At 45.5% G+C, this 19,125-nt stretch overlaps 1 protein-coding gene across 3 annotated transcripts in view; it reads right to left on the reverse strand.

Annotated features, from left to right (window-relative positions):
• LOC138743161 (protocadherin-1-like) overlaps positions 1–19,125 on the reverse strand; it is a 431,442-nt gene that overhangs the window by 155,299 nt on the left and 257,018 nt on the right. For all 3 annotated transcript variants that reach the window (XM_069898070.1, XM_069898068.1, XM_069898069.1), the window contains exon 3: positions 7,428–7,647. In XM_069898070.1, the coding sequence (XP_069754171.1) occupies positions 7,428–7,647 (220 nt within the window). The remainder of the gene's footprint in view (positions 1–7,427; positions 7,648–19,125) is intronic.

A 19,125-nucleotide genomic window follows, 5' to 3' on the forward strand; every position in this document is an offset into this window, starting at 1 on the left:
TGACTCTGAGCAGGTGACTCATTTCCAGGCATGGGTCACCACCTGCCATTTTCCTGGTTGGTTTGAGTTTGCTCAAAGCGGTGAAGTCTGGCACTTTGCATGACATTGTCACCAAGAGCTGAGCAACAGCATCAACTCCGATTGGTCTGGCATGCTTAAAATGCCAGATGCACTCAACATCCTGATTACTTCCTCGAGAGACACCTCAGGAGACATTGCAAGAGCTACCATTGCAGTCACAAACAATATCAAATCCCCGTGTGACAACCAAGCTGGTAGAAGCCATCAAATATTAAATTAGAGCACGTGGGAGCGTTATTGAACAGCAGACAGCTTGAGGCAGCCCTCGCAGCACGGCACACAGCCCCCACAGAATCAAACACTATCCTGACATGTTACATGATGAATATACAACAAAAGGGAGAGACAAGAAGCATTTTCCAGCAAGCTACACCATCAACATGATGCAGGGAGTGGAGCAAGAGATGATTGCAGACAAACATCGAGAGAACAGCTAAGTTCTTCTGTCAAATGTCTGTACTGTTACCACCAGAATGTGCGTGGGCCACTTGGGTCGACACCCTTGCACCTACTGGTGAGGCTTCTCCCAGCGATTATATTAATTAAGCTGCTCTCTTCAGCTTAGGGAGAATAAAACACTGCAGCTGCATGGCTTCTCAGTCCTGCCTCAATGCACCAGTGCTTTGGTCAATCCACAGGACCATAAGAGTGGGAGAGACGATCAGTGGAGTCTCTCTCTTCCCCCGCTCCACCCCCATCGATGTAATCTACTACCTGGATCATTATCTGAAGAGAGGGCGCACAAAATCATTGAGAGCCTCTTCCACACTATCTTTCAGCTGCTCCTGTCGGGGGAAGAGATCCAGAAGGATCAGAGCAGCACCACCAGGCTGAGGAACAGCTTCTTCCCACCGGCAGTGAGAATCCTGAACGACCAAAGGAACGGCTCCCACTAACCATCCGAGACTCTCATATTCATGAAACAATATTTATTTCTTTATTTGCATATGTGAATACTTGTCCTGTATGTGAAGTGTTTGTATGTGTGTTATGTCCGGCTATGTGTCTGCATGTTTTGCACCAAGGACTGGAGGATGCTGTTTCGTCAGGTTGTACTTGTGCAATCGGATGATAATGGATTTGACTCAATTTGTTCTCTCTTTTTCTCCCCACCCTGAAGTAACAGCGACTGTAAAAACTGCCGGCCAAGATGTTAATCCAATGTCCCACATGTTGTACCAATGTGTGACCTCACACCTTCTTACACTAACCTCGACTCGGAAAGGATGATTAAGTGGAGGGCAGGAGTGCTGGTCACTATTAACTACTCAACTGCCCAGAGGCTCCAGTCATCCAGCACCTCTAGGTTCAATAACAGTTTTTTAACCAACAGCTATCAGGTTCTTGAGCCTTCCTGTCCAACCCCAACCTTAATCCTAACCATCATCAAAGATCTGTCTGCAATTGGGAGGGGGGGGGGGAGAAAAAAGTCACTGTAAATGTGTGAAAAAGAAAAAGTGTGTATCATGGCTAATGTGATTTATGGTGTGAAAAATAAAAAAAATAATTAAAAAAAAAGAAACCTGTCTGCAATTCTGAAATGACAATTATTGTTCATGCACTAACTGCAACTAAATATTTATTGTCTCCCCCTTTCAAATTTGTTTTTCCATGGTGGGAATATAATTTTTACCATTGTAGTTGGTGCCTCTTACCTGCCTGGAACAAGTCAGAATTTCAATGCACGTGTGAATGAACTCTCATCTAATCCTCTCACAAAGAGGCCGACCATTCCCTGCTTGCAACTGTGCTTCCTCTTGGGATTCTTAAAACACTTCATCAACACAGTGGAGGCATCGGCTTCCCCAAAATATATTCCCCGTGAATGTAACTCGGCCCTGGACTTGAGATTTCTACATCTTCACAGCGCTCTAGGAACAGAAACAGGAGCAAGAGCGGAGCATACACTTGCTTTTGAGTCTGCAGTGCATTTCAGTACAATCGGTGGCTGATCTGATCTCGGCTTCAGAACATGTTCCCCGTGCTACAAGATACTGTCACAGGAATGATCGGGCACAATCAGCCAATGACAGACTTTTGGGAAGACTCAATAGGTCCAGCAGCAGATGTGAAAGCCAAGGGATGGGAGATGAAAGGTGAACAAAGGGAGAAGAAATGCAGATGCCAACATTTGCAGTCGATTGTGTCTCAAATATACATGACAAAGCCTCCACCATACTCCTAGATAGAGAACAGTGTCTATTTGTGTGTGTTTGAGAGAGAGAGTGTCATTGCATATGTAGGTGAAAGGCTGCATGCATATTTTGTGTGCCTGTGTCTGTCTTTTTCTGCGCAGGTGAATGTTTGCATGCATACCCCAGTTTGTGCATGTCTGTGTTTTAATCATGCTTAAGCCCATAAGACATAGGATCAGAAATAGCTTATTTAGCCCATCGAGTCTGTCCTACCATTCAAACATGAGATGATCCATTTTCCCTCAATGCCCGGCCTTCTCCCCATAACCTTTGATGCCCTGGGTAACAATCCCTGCCTTAAATGCATGTAATTACCTGGTCTCCACCTGTGGCAACATATTCCACAGATTCACCACCCTCTGGATGAAGAATTTCCCACGCATCTCTGTTTTAAGCGGACGCCCTTCGGTCCTGAAGTTGTGTCCTTTTGCACTAGATTCTCCCACCATGGGAAACAACCTTTCTACATTTACTCTGTCCATGCTTTTCAACATCAGATATGTTTCAATGAGATCCATTATTCTCTGAAATTTCAATAAATACAAGACCTGTCAAATGCTCCTTTCCTTCCTCTGAACCCTGTCCAACATCAATACATCGTTTCTTAAATGAGGAGCCCAAAATAGCCCACAATACAGCTAGATCCTTACTTACGATGTTTTGGTGATGCTCTTCTTGTAGTGGCACCAAGGAAACATGCTTTGACAGACCCAATGGTGTTTTTTCTTTAAAAAAAAAGTGATTTGGAACACATGAGCAGATTGCCGTCGCTGGGGAGAGAGAGAGAGAGAGAGAGAGAGAGAGAGAGAGAGAGAGAGCTTGAAGAGGGAGAAAAGGTGTTCCAAATTGCAACGTAGATTGTGAGGTGACGCTTCTGACCCAATTTACCAGGCGCCATCTCAGAGGACTGATGTCCCCGCTGCTGCCAGGATGCCGATGTCCATGCTCCCATTGGGCAAGGGTGCCAGCAGGAGTGGGGACGTCAGGTCAGCCTTCTGGCAGGACCAGGAAGCAACTCAGTCTGCTGCCTGTACAAGGTAGCCTTGTCTTAAGATAATTTTGCCTTACAATGTGAGTCGCGGAACTGAACCCTATCGAAAACCGGGGTCTACCTGTACTCCAAGTGAGGGCTCACCAGTACCTTATAAAGCCTCAACATAATATCCCGACTCCTATATTCTATCCTTCTTGCAATGAATGCCAGTATTTCATTTGCTTTTTCCCTTGTGTGTGCATGAGTGACTGCATGCACGTGTGCGAATTCCTGCAGAGTTTGTTAATGTGTGCCAGTGTGTCTGTGGGGTGCATGGCTGCCTAAATTTGAGTGGCTGATGTCAAGTCCATAGGGATATCCCCACTCAAGGTGAGGAGCCATCCCTCTGAGCTCCAGTCTGAAGCCAGGAAACTGAGGAAGCGACGGTGCCCGGAACAGGCCCTTCAGCTCATTTTATCTATGCCAGAGGATGGGAAAAAGCAGGTGAGGAAGACAGTCAAAAGAAACACAGGCACAAATAATCTATTTAAATAGCTGCCAGCCAAAGGCTGTGGGAAAGGGAAGGGGAGAAGGATTTCAACCTATGTTTAGAGCATTGGGTTTCAGATGAAGTGGAATTTTAAAACAATAGTCAATTGCCAAGAATGGTGAGTGGGAGAATGAGGAGGGACAGAAATGAAACAAAAGAATTATAAAAGGCTCAAATTGTGGGAATCAGCCAGCCTTGACGAAGACAATCAGGACCGGTTCATACCTTGCACAATACGAGCACAACTGCACGTAAAAGCAGCAGTAATTAGTTCAATGTGCAATCCAGAGGTTGTGCCTGTGAACTGTATTGTTTCTGTTCCTGTCTGTGCACCTGCACTGGAAGCGGCAGTTAAGCTAACTCAACGATTCAGAGGGAGAATCGAGCGTTCATGTCCACTGGGAAAGGAAGGGCTTCCTTTCATTTTAACATTCCTGTCAGGATTTCGAATCCACTGCTCCCATTCCCTTCAGATACACCCACACGTACACATTTTATAAACTCCAAACTTCACCTTATGGGGAGGCTTGAGATGCTGGAAGGATGACCTGCTGGGAGGACCTCAATATCTTTGGAGGGGGTCAGGGGGTGGGGCGCAGTGGCTGGCATTTTGATTGGGTCTCTTCCCCTCCACTCTCAGTCCAGATGCTGGGTCTAGAACCGGCAATGTTCGACCTGAACTCCCCAGACCCATCCTCGCCTGGGTGAATAATGGATGGGGCACCAGGTCATTAAAGATGGTTCCCCCATGCCTTTCTGCAGGTGTCCACATCAGTGGTGCAGTGGGGAGGAACACTTGAACGTGTTTCTCCAATAATTGTAACAAAATAATCACTTGTTGCCAATCAACCTCTCTCTAACTGTCCCTGAACTCATCATAGACTAGCATGGAAACAGGCCCTTCGACCCAACTCGTCCACGCCGACAAATTTATCCAGCTGAGTTAGTCCCATTTCCTTGCATTTGGCTGATATCCTTCTGAACTTGACTATCAACCCTATCATAGAACGCTACAGTACAGAAACAGGCCCATCGACGCTTCTCCCCTATGCCAAAGTATTATTCTACCTAATCCCACTGACCTGTTCCCAGACCATATTGCTCCATACCCCTGCAATCCATATACCTGTCCAAATTTTTCGTAAATATCAAAATTGAGCCCACATTAACCAATTCAGCTGGCAGCTCATTCCACGGTCCCAAAAAGTTCTCTTTAAAGTTTTCTCCTTTTACCCTTAACCCATATCCTGTGTTTTTTATCTGTCCTAACTTTAGTGGTCACCTTGTTGCCTCCTTCACTCCAGGGACAGGCAAGCCAAGCCCATTCAATGTGTCACCATAACTGAAGCCTCCTATCGAGGCAACATCCCGGAGGACCTCCTGAACTTAATCATCCTATGAAATTTGCAGTTTCCCTATCCAGAATGGAATTGTTGGCGATAACAATCAATGCACCCACTCTCTCTCTCTGCAGCCAATTCTGTTAAGACCCTGGGTGATGAGGCGCAGGCTATTTCTCAGCCTTTAGACCCATTATATATTTTTTTTTCACCTCACAGTGATTGTTATCAGAGAACAAGAGGAGCCGCACCACTTTATCTCCCACCTATCTTCTCCCACAGCAGCAACAGGAGCCTGAAGACGAACACAGCTGATGGGATGGCTTCTTCCCCGCTGCCATCAGATTCCTGAATGGACAATCCCTCACTTCCTTTCCCTCTTCTTTTGTGCTAAACTTTTAAAAATCGAGTCTTTGGAAATGTAAAATCAATAGCAATTTTTCCACTTATGACGCACAAAGCTGCTGCCAGCAAGGCAACAAATTTGATGACGGGCATTCACGACAATACATTCTGACCTCTGATTCGTGGACACTTCCGATGTCTCAACATCCATGTACCGTTATGACAGCAAAACCAGAGAGGCTGGATTTAAGAAGCCAGTGTCGCCCTCCCACTGCACTATTGGAGTTTTTGTCGAGATGGGCACTGGGTCAAATTTGAGGTCCTTTCTTATTTTGAAAGATATTTTTATTAATATTTTATAGAATAAACAATTGAACAGTAAAATTATACAAGATTCTAAAAAAAATTGCAAATATTCTCATAACGAGGAAATCCAGAACACAATGAATACAAAGAAGTTAAATTTTACAACAAAAAGAAACGAATGAGTGAAAAAAAGGACAAAGGAAAAAGAGAAAAGTCAAGGCCCCGTCCTCGAAGCAAGGTTGAAAGTTGATGTGCATGAATCCAGTGACTCCAACTTGGAGAGGGACAGCACCATGCCAAAATTCCGCAACAGCACTAAATCTTGAGGTTATGATAGTACAGGGGCCTAACCTTTTATCCGGGACCGTCGGGACCGGACACCTGCCACTGTTTGGAATCTTTCGGATTTCGGTCCCTTGAAGCCCGCCCACCCGAGTCGCTCTGCTGTCTCTACCCCCACCCCCCCGCTTCGCCTGTCCGAGACATATTGTTATCTCTCCCACCCCTTCGCTCACCCATCCAGGTCGCACTGCCATCTCCCCCCCCCCCGCCCACCTGAGTTGTGCTGCCGTCTCTCCCCCCCACCTCCCCCGCCCGAGTTGAACTGCTGTCTCTTTCTTCAACCTCCCCTCCCCCTCCACCATCCATCACTATACCAACGCCAGAGGAATGGCCCCCTTCTCGCCGCCCCCCACCGCGTGCTGGTACAGTGGTTTGTTTCTGTTGTGTGGGGGATTATGAGTAGCTTTGCTAGGCCGACTGAAAGTGCCGCGATGCTGGACAGGCGTCAGTATGTGGCGATTTGGAGGTGCTTATAAAGTAGCATAATGGCACGGGATTTTCCAACGTGAGTTGAGTGATAGGTAGGGTACTCAAAAAGTAATGATACCACTAATTAGCAATGTGGATCGCGACAGAATACATGGGAGTTGACCGAAGATTTCATGTTCGGCACCAAACGCCATCTTCGATGAGCAGGTACCATCTGCCGAGAAAAGTGTCGGTGTTTGGAGGTTGCCGGTTTTTGGAATTACAGATCAAAAAAAAAATAAGGCACTTGTAGTCCATAAATGGGACCCATGTCTTTTGGAACTAGAGGTCATTTCCAAACCAAACTGGAGTGCAGCTCTTGTGTAGGCCAACAATTTTACTTTTCCAAAGCACTTTAAATCACTTTCAATCAATCCCAACCCTAAGGAACACAATAGAGTTTAAATAGTTTCTTTCCCTTGGGGTACGTTGCTCTCATCCATATCAGGATAATGGAGACCACTCCACCTGACTCAGGTCAGGAAACGTGCGATCTTTCAGTTAAGAAGATTCTCTTACAATGCAAACTGTAGCATTATTTCCTTGGCCTTTCCCTTCTTCCTATTCTCCCAAGTTAACCAGCTCTAGTTCCAGAATTTAAAGAATTGTTCATGGCCCAAGTGCCATTGGATTCAAGAAATGCATTTTCCTTGGGACATGAACAACCTAGAGGTGACCATCTTTCTCTTCCTGTCTAATTGCCTCTGGAAAGGCCAGACGGGCCTTTCCCCTTGACCTACTCCGGTCCATATGCTGAAGGTAATGCCACCGTGCTCTAAGAATGAACTAGAATGTCAGTCAACAAGAGAAGTGGAAAAGCGAGTTACCATTTTCTGGGTGCTCCATTTCTCCGATGCTGCCATCGGGGGTGGTACGCTCGTAGTGGTCTTCAGGAAGAGCGAGCGGCCCCAGTCGTGGCCCAGAGGATGACTTGCTGCTTGGTGTTTCCGATTCCTCAAGCCCGCTGTCATAGTAACTGTGCTGGGAGGGGTCCTGCAGGTCCTGCGAATGATTGGCCGTGGAGAAGGTCACTCTTCTATGCGGAAGCTGCGAAGGAAACAAAGGAATATTGTGTTCATATCTGGTCACTTCACTACAGGAAAGATGTGGATGCTATCAAGAGTGTGCTGAGGAGGTTCACAAGGATGCAGCCTGGATCGGAGAGCAGGCCTCATGTGGAGAGGTTGGTCTTTTCTCCTTGAAGCAACAGAGAATGATGGGTGACATGATAATGGTGTTAAAAATGACAAGGGACATCGATCATGTGGATGGCCAGAAGCTTTTTTCCCAGGTCTGGAATAGATAACATGAGGGGGGCGTAGCTTTAAGGTGCTTGAGAGTAAATACAGTGGAGGATGTAAGAGGTTGGGTCTTCCCACAAAGAGTGGTGGGCGCATGGAATGCACTGCCAACAAACGTGGTGGAGGCAGGTAAAAATAGGATTCTTTGAGAGACTATTAAATAGGTACATGGAAATTAGAAAAATGGAAGGTTCTGCAGTAGGGAAATTCTAGGGAGTTGTTAGAGTAGGTTATTAAGTTTGCACAACACTGTGATCTGAAGGGCCTGTACTGTGCTGTAGGTTTCTATGTTCAATATTCTGTGAATAAGGTCAACAACATGCAGGTTGGGCTCTCCCTATAACCACGGCCGGAAGCAAGGTGTATTGGCCCATTGATTCCATTGAGCTTGCATTCCTTGAAATATTTTCATTTCGCCTTAATCACTTTACTGTTCAGTAGGAGTGGCTGGGTTAGCTCTGTCAATGCAACATTATCAGCTCACCAGGTAAGTTATCACCAATCCAATGTTGTAATTTATAGACTAGAGCAACAGAATTGTTATATCTTATCCCATCACCCACACACTCCCCTCCATCACTCACTGTCTTGGAAAAGTAGCCAAGATACAAAAAGACATCCCACCCTGGCCACAGTCTCTTCACCACCCCCTCCCCATCAAGAAGATTATTCATGAATGCGAGATCAGTTTCGCTCCCACCATTATTAGCCCCCTGACTGAACCTGACTTGAGGGCTCCGTACCATCAGATTCCTCTCTGCCACTCAGCCCTTTTATGCCGTCTTTTACTCATTGAAATGACGGCTGGCCTGCTCGCAAAACAACCTCTATCATTGGATCTTGGTACGTGACCATAAACTTGAGCTGTCAACTCGCCCACGGAGTCTCCTGCCATTTCTCTTCTCATCCTACTTTCTATTATTTTCCCTCAGTTTACCATCCAATTTGCTTTTTAAAAAAACCTTTGGCTTTTTATCTAAAATCAAAGCAGAAGATCTTGGAAACAGTTGGGAAATCAGGCAACATGAAGGGTAAAAGAAGAGTTAATGTCACAAGCTGAGACAGTTTTGTTTCTGATGAAGGGTCTCATGCTGACACCTAGCCTTCGTTTGGAGTCACGGAGCTACACTGCATGGAATTTAATTGCCCAACTCGTCCATGCTGAGTAAGTTGGCAATCTGGGCTAGTTCCATTTGCCTGCATTTGGCACATAACCTCATCCTTTGGACTCGCGTCCAAATGTCTTTTCAAAATATTGAACACTGGAAATCTCAAAGGGCTGAATGGAATCCTGCACCTATTTTCTATGATACAGTGACATGTAGTTCAACAAGTTATTTAAAGTTTTATCCATAGTATTCTCAAGTGGGCGGCACAGTATTTAATTTTGCAAACAGAGCCTTTCTTTCCCCAGGTGCCAGAAGGCTGAAAATATTGCTTTCTGCAACAGATTCTTCAGAACTCCCAATTCTACGGGAACACAAGTCCAGGGTCACGTCTCACAAAATGTTAGACAGAGGGCACATGGTGGCAGTCCTCCATCAACATAGGAAAGCCTGAAGTAGGAGCAGCAGGCTACTCAAACCTTCTTGTGGGCTCTGTAGTTCGTTAAGACCCCAGTCGACCTTATTTCAGACCCACTTGCCCCACAAAACATGAGCATTTAAGGCACCACCTGGCCACCGAGGGCCGGGTGCAGAGTTTGACTCTGGCTACTCTGCTTGATGTAAAAACTGCTCTTAAATATAAATTGTGTAATGTAAATGGTGCAGGCCGAGGAACAGTCCCGCTCACTTGCATGTCTGGGCTGAACATGATGATGCTCTAATTAAAGTAAAAGTCTGCTGCTTCTGCATGATCCATACTCCCCACTTCCTGCAGATTCTATCTATCGAGAAGCCTCTTCAATGCTGCTTTGTATCTGCTTTGAACTATTTCTTACTGGAGTATTGTGAGCAGACTCATTCAAGAAAGGGATTGCAGACATTGGAGAGGGTTCAGAGAAGGTTCACGAGGATGATTCCGGGAATGAAAGAGTTATCATCTGAGGAGTCTTTGACAGCTCTTGACCTGTACTCGTTGAACTTAGGAGAATAAGGGGTGGTGGGGGTGATCTCATTAAAACAGTTGTTTCCCATGGTGGGAATGTGTAGGACAAGATGGCACAGTTAGCTTAGCGGTTTGCGCAAAGCTGTTACAGTGCCGTGATCAGGACTGGAGATTGAAACCCACGCTCTCTCTAAGGAGTTTGGACGTTCTCCCTGTGCCTGCGTCGGTTTCTTCCGGGTGCTTTGGTTTCCTCCCACAGTTCAAAATGTACCAGGGGCTGTAGGTCAGTTGGGTGTAATTGGGCGGCATGGGCTCGTGGGCCGAAAGGGCCTGCTACCGTGTTGCAGAGGGTGGTAAATCTTTGGATTTTTTTTGCCACAGGCAGTTGTGGAGGCCAGGTCATTCAGTTTATTTAAAGCAGAGATTGATAGGTTGATTAGCCAGGGCGTCAAAAGTTCTGGGGAGAAGGCCAGGCAGCAGGGCTGAGTAAGAAAAGGGATCAGCTCATGATTAAATGGATCAGCTCACGATCAAATGACGGGGCAAGGCTGGCACTACCATTATGTGAACTAGGCAGCCTCCTAGGGTGCAGACCACAGTGGGGGGGGTGCAGTGTCCTAACCAATATGGAGCGACCAGGGTGATTGAGACACTATCCGGTGAGTGATAGGCTCATGGACAGCAAAGGAATGGTGGATACCCGAGGGAGAAGGTGGGGGGAATGCAAATATTCTGGCTCAATGCTGAGTTGCTGGAGCCCAGGGCATCTCTCCCTCTCTCCTGTTTTCCCCCTCCCCAGTCTCTGTTGCCCCCCTCCCCAGTTCCCATTCTCCCTCCCTAGTACCCATTCCCCCCTCCCTCCCCCGTTCCTGCTCCCCCTTCCCTCCCTGGTCCTCTCTCACACCCCTCTCCAGTCCCAGTCCCTCTCCAGTACCCCCCCCTCTGTTTCCCCTGGTTTCCGCTCCATCCTAACACCAACGCCAGTCTCCCTTGTCCTGACCCACTCCCCTGTCCTCTTCCCCCATCCCCCCCCCCACCCTGGTGGTTCCACCCTTGGCACTCCCTCTCCCCAGTTCCCCTCAGGAGCTATGTTCAGTGCTAAACCCTGGGTGGTTGGTTCCATGAGGTATTAGTCTAAGAACTGTTAGAACTAACTCTTAAGACGGCATCTGTTATCAGTAGGCACTTTTAAGCTAGGACCCAGGTGCATTTAATGGGTCGAAGGTGCTCCCAGCACTTTTTAACCTGCAGGGGTATCGCCCCATTTAATCACCAACCCGGCAATTTAAGGGGGATTTTGCCCATCCCCAACCCCCGCAATGAGTGACGCGTCATGCACTCACCGGATGAAATGAAGTAAAAGATTTTAACCTTACTCTTCCTGGGAAGCACGTTTAAACCACGTTATAATATCCCCTTTCCTGACCTGCACTGCAGAAGTTCCTCCTCCACATTTGAACTTGGTGCCAACATACTGCCCGGTGATGCTCTCACGCAAGTGCTGACATCACCGGAATAATCGCGTCAGCCATTTTCATTTTCAAGCTGCCAGTGGACGAGACCTAGGTAAGTTTACTGGGTTCCTTGACTACCTCCCAGGTAGGGCAGGGACCCAGTTGATTTTGGAGCCTGCTGACTGGGTCAGATCCTTTCAAGTTGCCTTGTGAGTGGGGCACTAACCGGGCAATTTGCCTGGTTAACCCTGTTTTACAAGGCAGCTTGAAAGCGCCTAGGATTAAAGATAAGCCAGGGTTCTGGATCTAGGCTCAGTGGTACACTTCTTTTAGCTTTAGTAAATCACATCGAAGTTACAGCAAAGATAGGGGGTATTCAGCCCAAATGCTTGGCAGTGAAGTTTCTGCTCAAATCAAATCCCTCCCCACTCTCTTCATTTCATTTTAACTTCCTCATTTCTTTTACCTGTTAACATGGTTTGCTAATTGATTCGACGAACCCATCTGGGAGCAGGTTCTCTATTTTCATCAATGGAAAAGTGTGTGAAGTTAAAAGTTTTAATGTTGTATTTACCTTGCTGGGAGGCAGGATTCTACCGAGTGCCCTTTAATTCAAAATGATTTGTGCGCCAAAATATTTTCTTTTGAATTTCAGAAAGCTGATCAAAGATTGATGCCTTACTTGTTTTGGCAATGTAAAATAAATTCATCAGTTTTAAGTTTCGTGCTTTTCATTTTTTTCTCCCAAACATCTGTTTTTGAAAATTAAAATTGGCAATTTTTTTTTGGGTGGGGGGGTGCAAGCAGTTGGCCTTCCCTAGGGTGTAAAATAGTTTGGCACCGGCCCTGATGGCAGGACAGTCATTTTCTGCTCCTATAACATAAATTATTGAAAAGAAATGATCAATGCAACTCCTTTAATGTTTCCCAACTTTAAACGTCTTCGAATATGTGACATTTTTACCTTGGGAAAATTATTCTGCCTGTGTACCCCCTCGAAGCTTCTCGTAATTTTCTCCACATCAATGCTTCTCATCATTTTGTGATCTCCCCTGGGCCTCCAAAACAACAGCAGCTTGTCCAATGTATCCCTGGAGCTCATAACCTCTGATCCAGACAACATTCTGGTAAATCTCGTCTGCACTCTTTCTAAAGCCTCCCCATCCTTCCTGACAAGAAGTGGAAAGGATATCAAGGAAGAAAACAGCCTTCTTGAAATTGGACACTGACAGCCGGTACCACCCAGCTGAAATCTCTGGCCTTCAAAAAGGCCAGAAGTGGCAACAATTATGATGACAGCACCAAACATATCCTACAGTAATTACTGCACCCATTTTCCATCAATCAGGAACTCACGGCGGAGGAATACAGACTAGAATGACCGGATAATTATTTAATATGTGCAGGATGCAGCAGAGGAAATGTTTTGCCTGACCCCGTTGAACGAGCTGTCAATCCAGCATCAATTAAAAGCTCAACCTTGCTTTCCAGAGACTGTGAACTTAGCACCCCAAAACCTTGCAAAGCATCAGCTAATTCAGCACGAGTTCCACTTATCTGAGGGTCAGGTTCACCCATCGTATATGTACACGCAAAAAAAAAATCACTTTATATATCGTTTTTCCCCCAAAAGGTCATTCTCCAGGCTTCATTAAAGGCTGCTTTGGTCCCACTTATCTTTTGAAGTGGAGGTTTCAGATTTCAAATCACTAAGTGCCATAATCTGATTGGTTTCTGCAAATGGGCAAATCAGACCCTTTGCTAATTTGCTTGCCCTCTTACCCTTGATGGGATGCTAACGGCAGGGCATGCACGAGAGGGTTGGAGGAACAGAAGGTGCTCTGAAGGGGAGTTAATACTTGTAGGGAGGAAAGGGAAGCCCGTTGGGCTGACGGCATTGGAGCAAGCTCATGGCTCAGTCCTCTGGGGCACCCCTCATTGGCCGTCTGTACACATCATCCTGGCTGGAACATTGACTTCAGGCCACATAGTGAAGAAGCCCTGCGCCCTGACATATCCTGTTTGCCAGAAGGGGACGGAGTTTAGCTTTAAAATCATTGAGGACCCCTTTCACTCTGCACACAACTTTCAGCGGCTCCCGTTGGGGAAGAGATCCAGGAGAATCTGAGCCAGTGCCACTAGGCTGAGGAACAGCTTCTTCCCACAGGCAGCGAGGATGCTGAACGACCAAAGGAACTGCTCACACTAACCATCTGAGAGGCTCAAATTCATGAAACAATATTTATTTATTGGATATATGAATGCTTGTCCTGCATATGTTGTGTTATATCTGGTTGTGTGGTCTGCGTGTTTTGCCCCGACGACTGGAGAACACTGTTTTGTCGAGTTGTTCTCGTGTAATTGGTGACAATAAACTTGACTGACTTACTTAATGGAGAAAACTTTCTCAGTGAATGGTTTATTTTTAAGCAGTATTATAATCCAAAGAGAGAACTGGAGGAAATGGCGAACTGAGCAGAGACAGTACTGGGCACGACCAGTAACCACAGAGACTAGACTGAGAGAATGATAGGCTTTAAAATACAGAAGAACCTTGCTGGCCCAGATCCAGGTATAGGAATGGAAGGAAGGGAGAGATCGCTTGTCCTTTATGGCCCAGGACCACGGGGGAGGTGTCATAGGGTATGAGTCCTCAGTGGGTGGGCCAGCTCCATATATACAGTAGTCAACCATAACTATATACAATGGAGGAAACATATCACCACAGACAGCAAAGCCATCGGCAACAAGATGAAAGAATCCACAGCCATCACTTAAATTGCTGATACAAATCTAAGTTGGTGCAGGGGTATTCCAATTAATTTTGTTGACTCATGCAAAGTGGTTGTTGCCCACAATCCCAGCCCTGAAGGTGCATCCTGACCATTTTCCCAACAGGAACAGGAGAACATCAGGAATTAGAGGAGAAGCAGACCGCAGTGGCCTCTTGTATTTGCTCCACCGCTCTTCCCGTGCCTTGTCAGCATTCCCTCCCGATCCCCAGGTCCCGTTGAGCATTCACATTTTATGGAATGAGGAATTGGTGGAGGTGGGTACAATTGCACATTTTACAAAGACAGGTATATGAATAGAAAAAGGCAAAGGGATCTGGGCCAAAGCAAGCAGAGAGAGCAAGCTCAGATGGGCAATTTATTTGGTAGGGACTAGTTGGGCCATAGGGCCTGTTTCCATTCTCTATGACTCAGGAGTAGAGAATTCCAAACCTTTGCAAGTATCCTCGTCTGGGTCCAAAATGACAGACTACGATCCCCATGGTGCTATAAATACGAGATGCATACAATTTTATGACTACCTTTTTCCGTTTTTAATTTCTAATTCTGTTTCTGAGATTGGAAGAAGGAAATGAAGAGGAGTGAGTGAAATAGGGTGAGAGGAAGAGACAAAGGAACAGGAAGAAATAATTGACTATCACATTGGCAAAGAGGTTTGAAAACATGGTCCCTGCTGTGTCAACGATTAGCCATTTGCACTCAGCATGACCGTATAAACAGTGAATGCAATGTATCAGTTCATGTCGGCTGAAAGGGAAATGCTGGCTACGATAAGGAGAGCTCTTTGTGCAGTACACAAACATGCTGGAGAATGTCAGCAGGTCGCTCAGCATCCATGGGAAGAAAAGGGTAACCTACCTTTTGGGTCTGGGCTCTTCGTCAGGTATAAGCAAAACAAAAACAGGAAGAGACCCGAACAAAAAGGTGAAGAGAGGGTGGAGGAGAGGGAGCCTGATGAAGGGCCTAGGCTTAAAATGCTGATTACCTATGGATGCTGCTGAGTTTCAGATTTATTGTCAAAGTACATACACAACATCACATGCAACCCTGAGATTCCTTTTTCCTGCAGGCACAGCAGAATTACAACTAATGGTATTGCAGAAAATAAACTGTAAGCCAGCGTAAACATGTAAGCATAGAAAAGAACTGTAAACAGATAACAAATGTAAACAAACTGACTGTGCGATAAAGAGAGAACAAAAGAAAATCAATAAAGTGCACAAGTAAGAATCCTGAAATGAGTCCCTGACTAAGTTTGTCGTTGAGGAGTCTGGTGGTGGAGGGGGAGCAGCTGTTCCTGAACGTGGTGGTGCAAGTCTTGAGGCACCGAGACCTCTTTCCTGATTTTTTTTCCCCCAAACGTTTCCCCAGCACATTTGGATTTTGCACTTGATCCCAGCATCGGCAGACTCCGTTGTTTAACACTCAAGGAGAACTCAAGCTCGTGAATTGGGATATTTAAAATAACGATTAGAAGTTAAGTTTAGTATTGTGCACATGTGTCATGAAATTTGTTAATTTGCACAAGCAATATTGTGCATTGCACAGGGGCAAACATTCCTCTAAATGACATTTCTGTAGGTACACGATTTAAAAATAACTCGTCCAAAAGAAGAGAAAACAAAATGAGGTAATGTCTGTAGTTCATTCTTCATTCAGAAATCAGACGGCAAAGGGAAGAAGCTCTTTTTGTAGTGTTTGGTGTTCATCTTCAGGCTCCTGTACCACCTTCCTGATGGGAGCAGGGAGAAGAGGGCACGGCCTGGGAGATGAGGCTCTTTGATGATAGAGGCTGCTTTCTTAAGACAGTGCCTCCTATAGATGTCCTTAATGGAGTGAAGATTATTACCCATGATGGCACTGGCTGACTTCTCAACCCATCAGACCCATGGCCATTGGGAGATTGAGTTACATGAGAAGAAACAGATTAAGATCAAGTTAAAGAAGATCAACATCTCTTTTACCCAGGACTTGGAAGTGAGACTCAAAAGTGCCATCTTCCTCCTCAAAGTTGTAAAAGGACAAATGGGATTATTTCAAAAAAGACATACCCAAGATCTCCACCCAAAATATCTTCTTCACCAAAATCATAGATACATTATTTGGTGCTGATCACATGATTCTGAGTGGATTTACTGTATTGAAAATAATTACTTACTCTCCTGCATTGTAATATAATTAAGACTAAATGTAATTTAAGTACTGTGAGATCCAAACCTTCTTTCTTTCCCTCCTTCCTCTCTCTCTCTCTCTCACACACAAACACACTCTCCTCTCTCTCTCACTTTCACACATACACAAACTCTCTCTCTCTCCCTCTCTTTCTCTCTCTCTTCTCACCCCCCCTGAAATTTTGACTGATCATTTCTCTCCAAGGACTGACCCATAAGGTTCTCCACCTTCTCCTTCTTTGGTCAAGATCACATCTGGGGTGGCATAGTTGGTGCTACACCTTTACAGGTTCAAATCCCACGCTGTCTGTAAGGAGTTTATACGTTCCCCCCATGTGTGAGTGGGTTTTCCCCGGGGGGGGGGGTCCAGTTTCCTCCCACCGTTCGAAACACACCGGAGAGGTAGGTTAATTGCTATAAATTGGACGGCACGCACTCGTGGACCGTACTGTATGTCTAATTTTTTTCTTTAATCTGCAGTTTCTTCTTTTCTCCCTTTTCTTCCTTGCAATTTGTTTTTGTTTTAATTTTTTGCATATTTTTGCAGCAAAGGTCAGTATGGCCAGAAAATATAAAGCAAACAGACACGAGAGTTTATTTCTGAAAGTACAGAATAGAAAGGTCAAGACATTATGCAAATTCTACATAAACTTTTGCATACACCACACTTAAAAGTTTGCATAAAGTTGAATTAGTTTATAGAAGGGGAGGATAGAGCCCAGAGAAAATCTTCAATATCAGAAATTCGGGGAAGGACTGACTGAGAAAAGGAGGCTAATGGTGACTGAACAAAAACCCTTGGAACTATGAATGGTTTTGACAGAATTGATGCAATAAAAATGTGCCACCACAGGGAAAACATGGTGAAAGGGTTTGCGGAGGGAATTCCAGAGTTCAGGGTCTTACCAATGGCGAAATACTCATATTCATGGTTCTATAGTCATTCAGTTTGACAGTACAGACATAGGCCCTTTGACCCCACGTGTCCATGCTGACCAAGCTAGTCCTATTACCCCTGCATCCATCCCTATCCATGTACCTACCTAAATGGCTTTTAAATATTACAATTGTCACCGCGCCTGGCAACTCGTTCCACATCCCCACCGTCTGCTGTTGGGAAAAGGTGCCCCTCTCGCCCCTTTTTAATTCTTTCCTCTCTCAGCCTAAATTAATGCTCAAACACTGAGAAGCTGGAGGGGCTCAGTGGGACTTTCAGCATCTGCGGGTAGAGCAGTACGCTAGATGGTGCAGGAACTCAACAGCACCTGTGGAAGGCCATAGATCATCAATGTATCGGGTCGAAACCCTTCAAGAGTTGGTCGAGGGTTCCGACCCACAACGTCTATCCCTGTTGACATTGCTATTTTCCCACTGATGATGTCCGACCCATTGAGTTCCTCCAGCAGATAGTGTTTTGGTCAAAGTTAGAGAGGCTCGCCTAGAATGCCCAAGGGAGGTCAAGGCTTTGCAAAGGAATGGCTTGGTCGAGAAACTCGGTAACAAGAGGACAGAGCTGAGGAAGGGGAGATTAGTCATCAGAGGTGAAACTATGAAACTGGATGAAACTTAACATGGGCTCACATCCAGTACACAAAAGAGTTGGAGAAACTCAGCACAGAGTAGATGTAGAATGGCTGTTTCCCATGGTGGGAAAGCATGGTGCTCTGTGGTTAGTGAGGGATTACTTAAGGTGGTATGTGAGTGGGGGAAAAAAAAGGTTGAAAACCACCAGCCTAGGACAAGAGGGCTCAACTTCAGGATGGAAGGGTGTTCACTTAGAAAAAAGATGCGGAGGAATTTCTTTAGCCAGAGGGTGATAAATCTATGGAATTTGTTGCCACATGCAGTTGTGGAGGCCAGGTAATTGGGTGTAGGGACAGATAGGTTCTTGATCAGCCCTCACTTCCAATGGGCTAACAGTCAGTATATTACCCTTGCACAATTAATACTGTGGTCTATAGCATGATCTATGATTAATTCCTCCTGTCAGTCAGTGGATTCCATGCTCCATTACTGACATGCCTCAACATGTTGTGGCTGATAAGAAGGATGTGCTTCCTTAAAGACAGGAAGAAATAATGGCCAGCAGCGACAAAGGTATGTTCAAGGCTCGAGGGCAGGTAGGAGTGGCACTGATGACAGCATCAAATCATCGTGAACAAGTTCAAGTTTATTTATCACCTGATTGAACAAGTACAACCCAACAAAACTGTGCAAAACATGCATACACACAGCCAGACATGGCGCACATACGGACAAGCGAGACACATGCAGATCAAAGGTACAGATATAAAAATAAATAAATACTGTTAGTGTCGCTGAGGGTTGGTCTGAGCAGTTCACCGATCACAACTGGCAAAAGATCGGAGAGAATTCACTGCCTTAAGGGGGTAACGCCAGCAAGTACAACTGTGGTTCTTCTAAGAGAAAGCATTATTTGGGCCACACTGGCTCGTGGGCTGGAAGGGCCCATTACCGTATTGTATGTCTAAATTTTTTTTAAATGAACAATTTAATAAAACTAGATAAGTAGTCGAGAGAGGAAAGAAAGCAAAGGTATGGGGAAAGAGCCAGGGAACAGATTAAATTTTTCTTGCAGAGTAGACCTGATGCCTGAATGGTTTGCTTCTGCACACAGCATTAATCATACTATGACTCCATTCTAATCGATACTCATGAAACATTGTTATCACTGTTTAGATGAATATTAATATTTTAAGAATCAGTGGCAAGATCACGTCCGGAATGTTGAAATCAG

The sequence above is a fragment of the Narcine bancroftii genome, chromosome 9 (assembly GCF_036971445.1).
Source record: "Narcine bancroftii isolate sNarBan1 chromosome 9, sNarBan1.hap1, whole genome shotgun sequence".
Classification (NCBI taxonomy): domain Eukaryota; kingdom Metazoa; phylum Chordata; class Chondrichthyes; order Torpediniformes; family Narcinidae; genus Narcine; species Narcine bancroftii.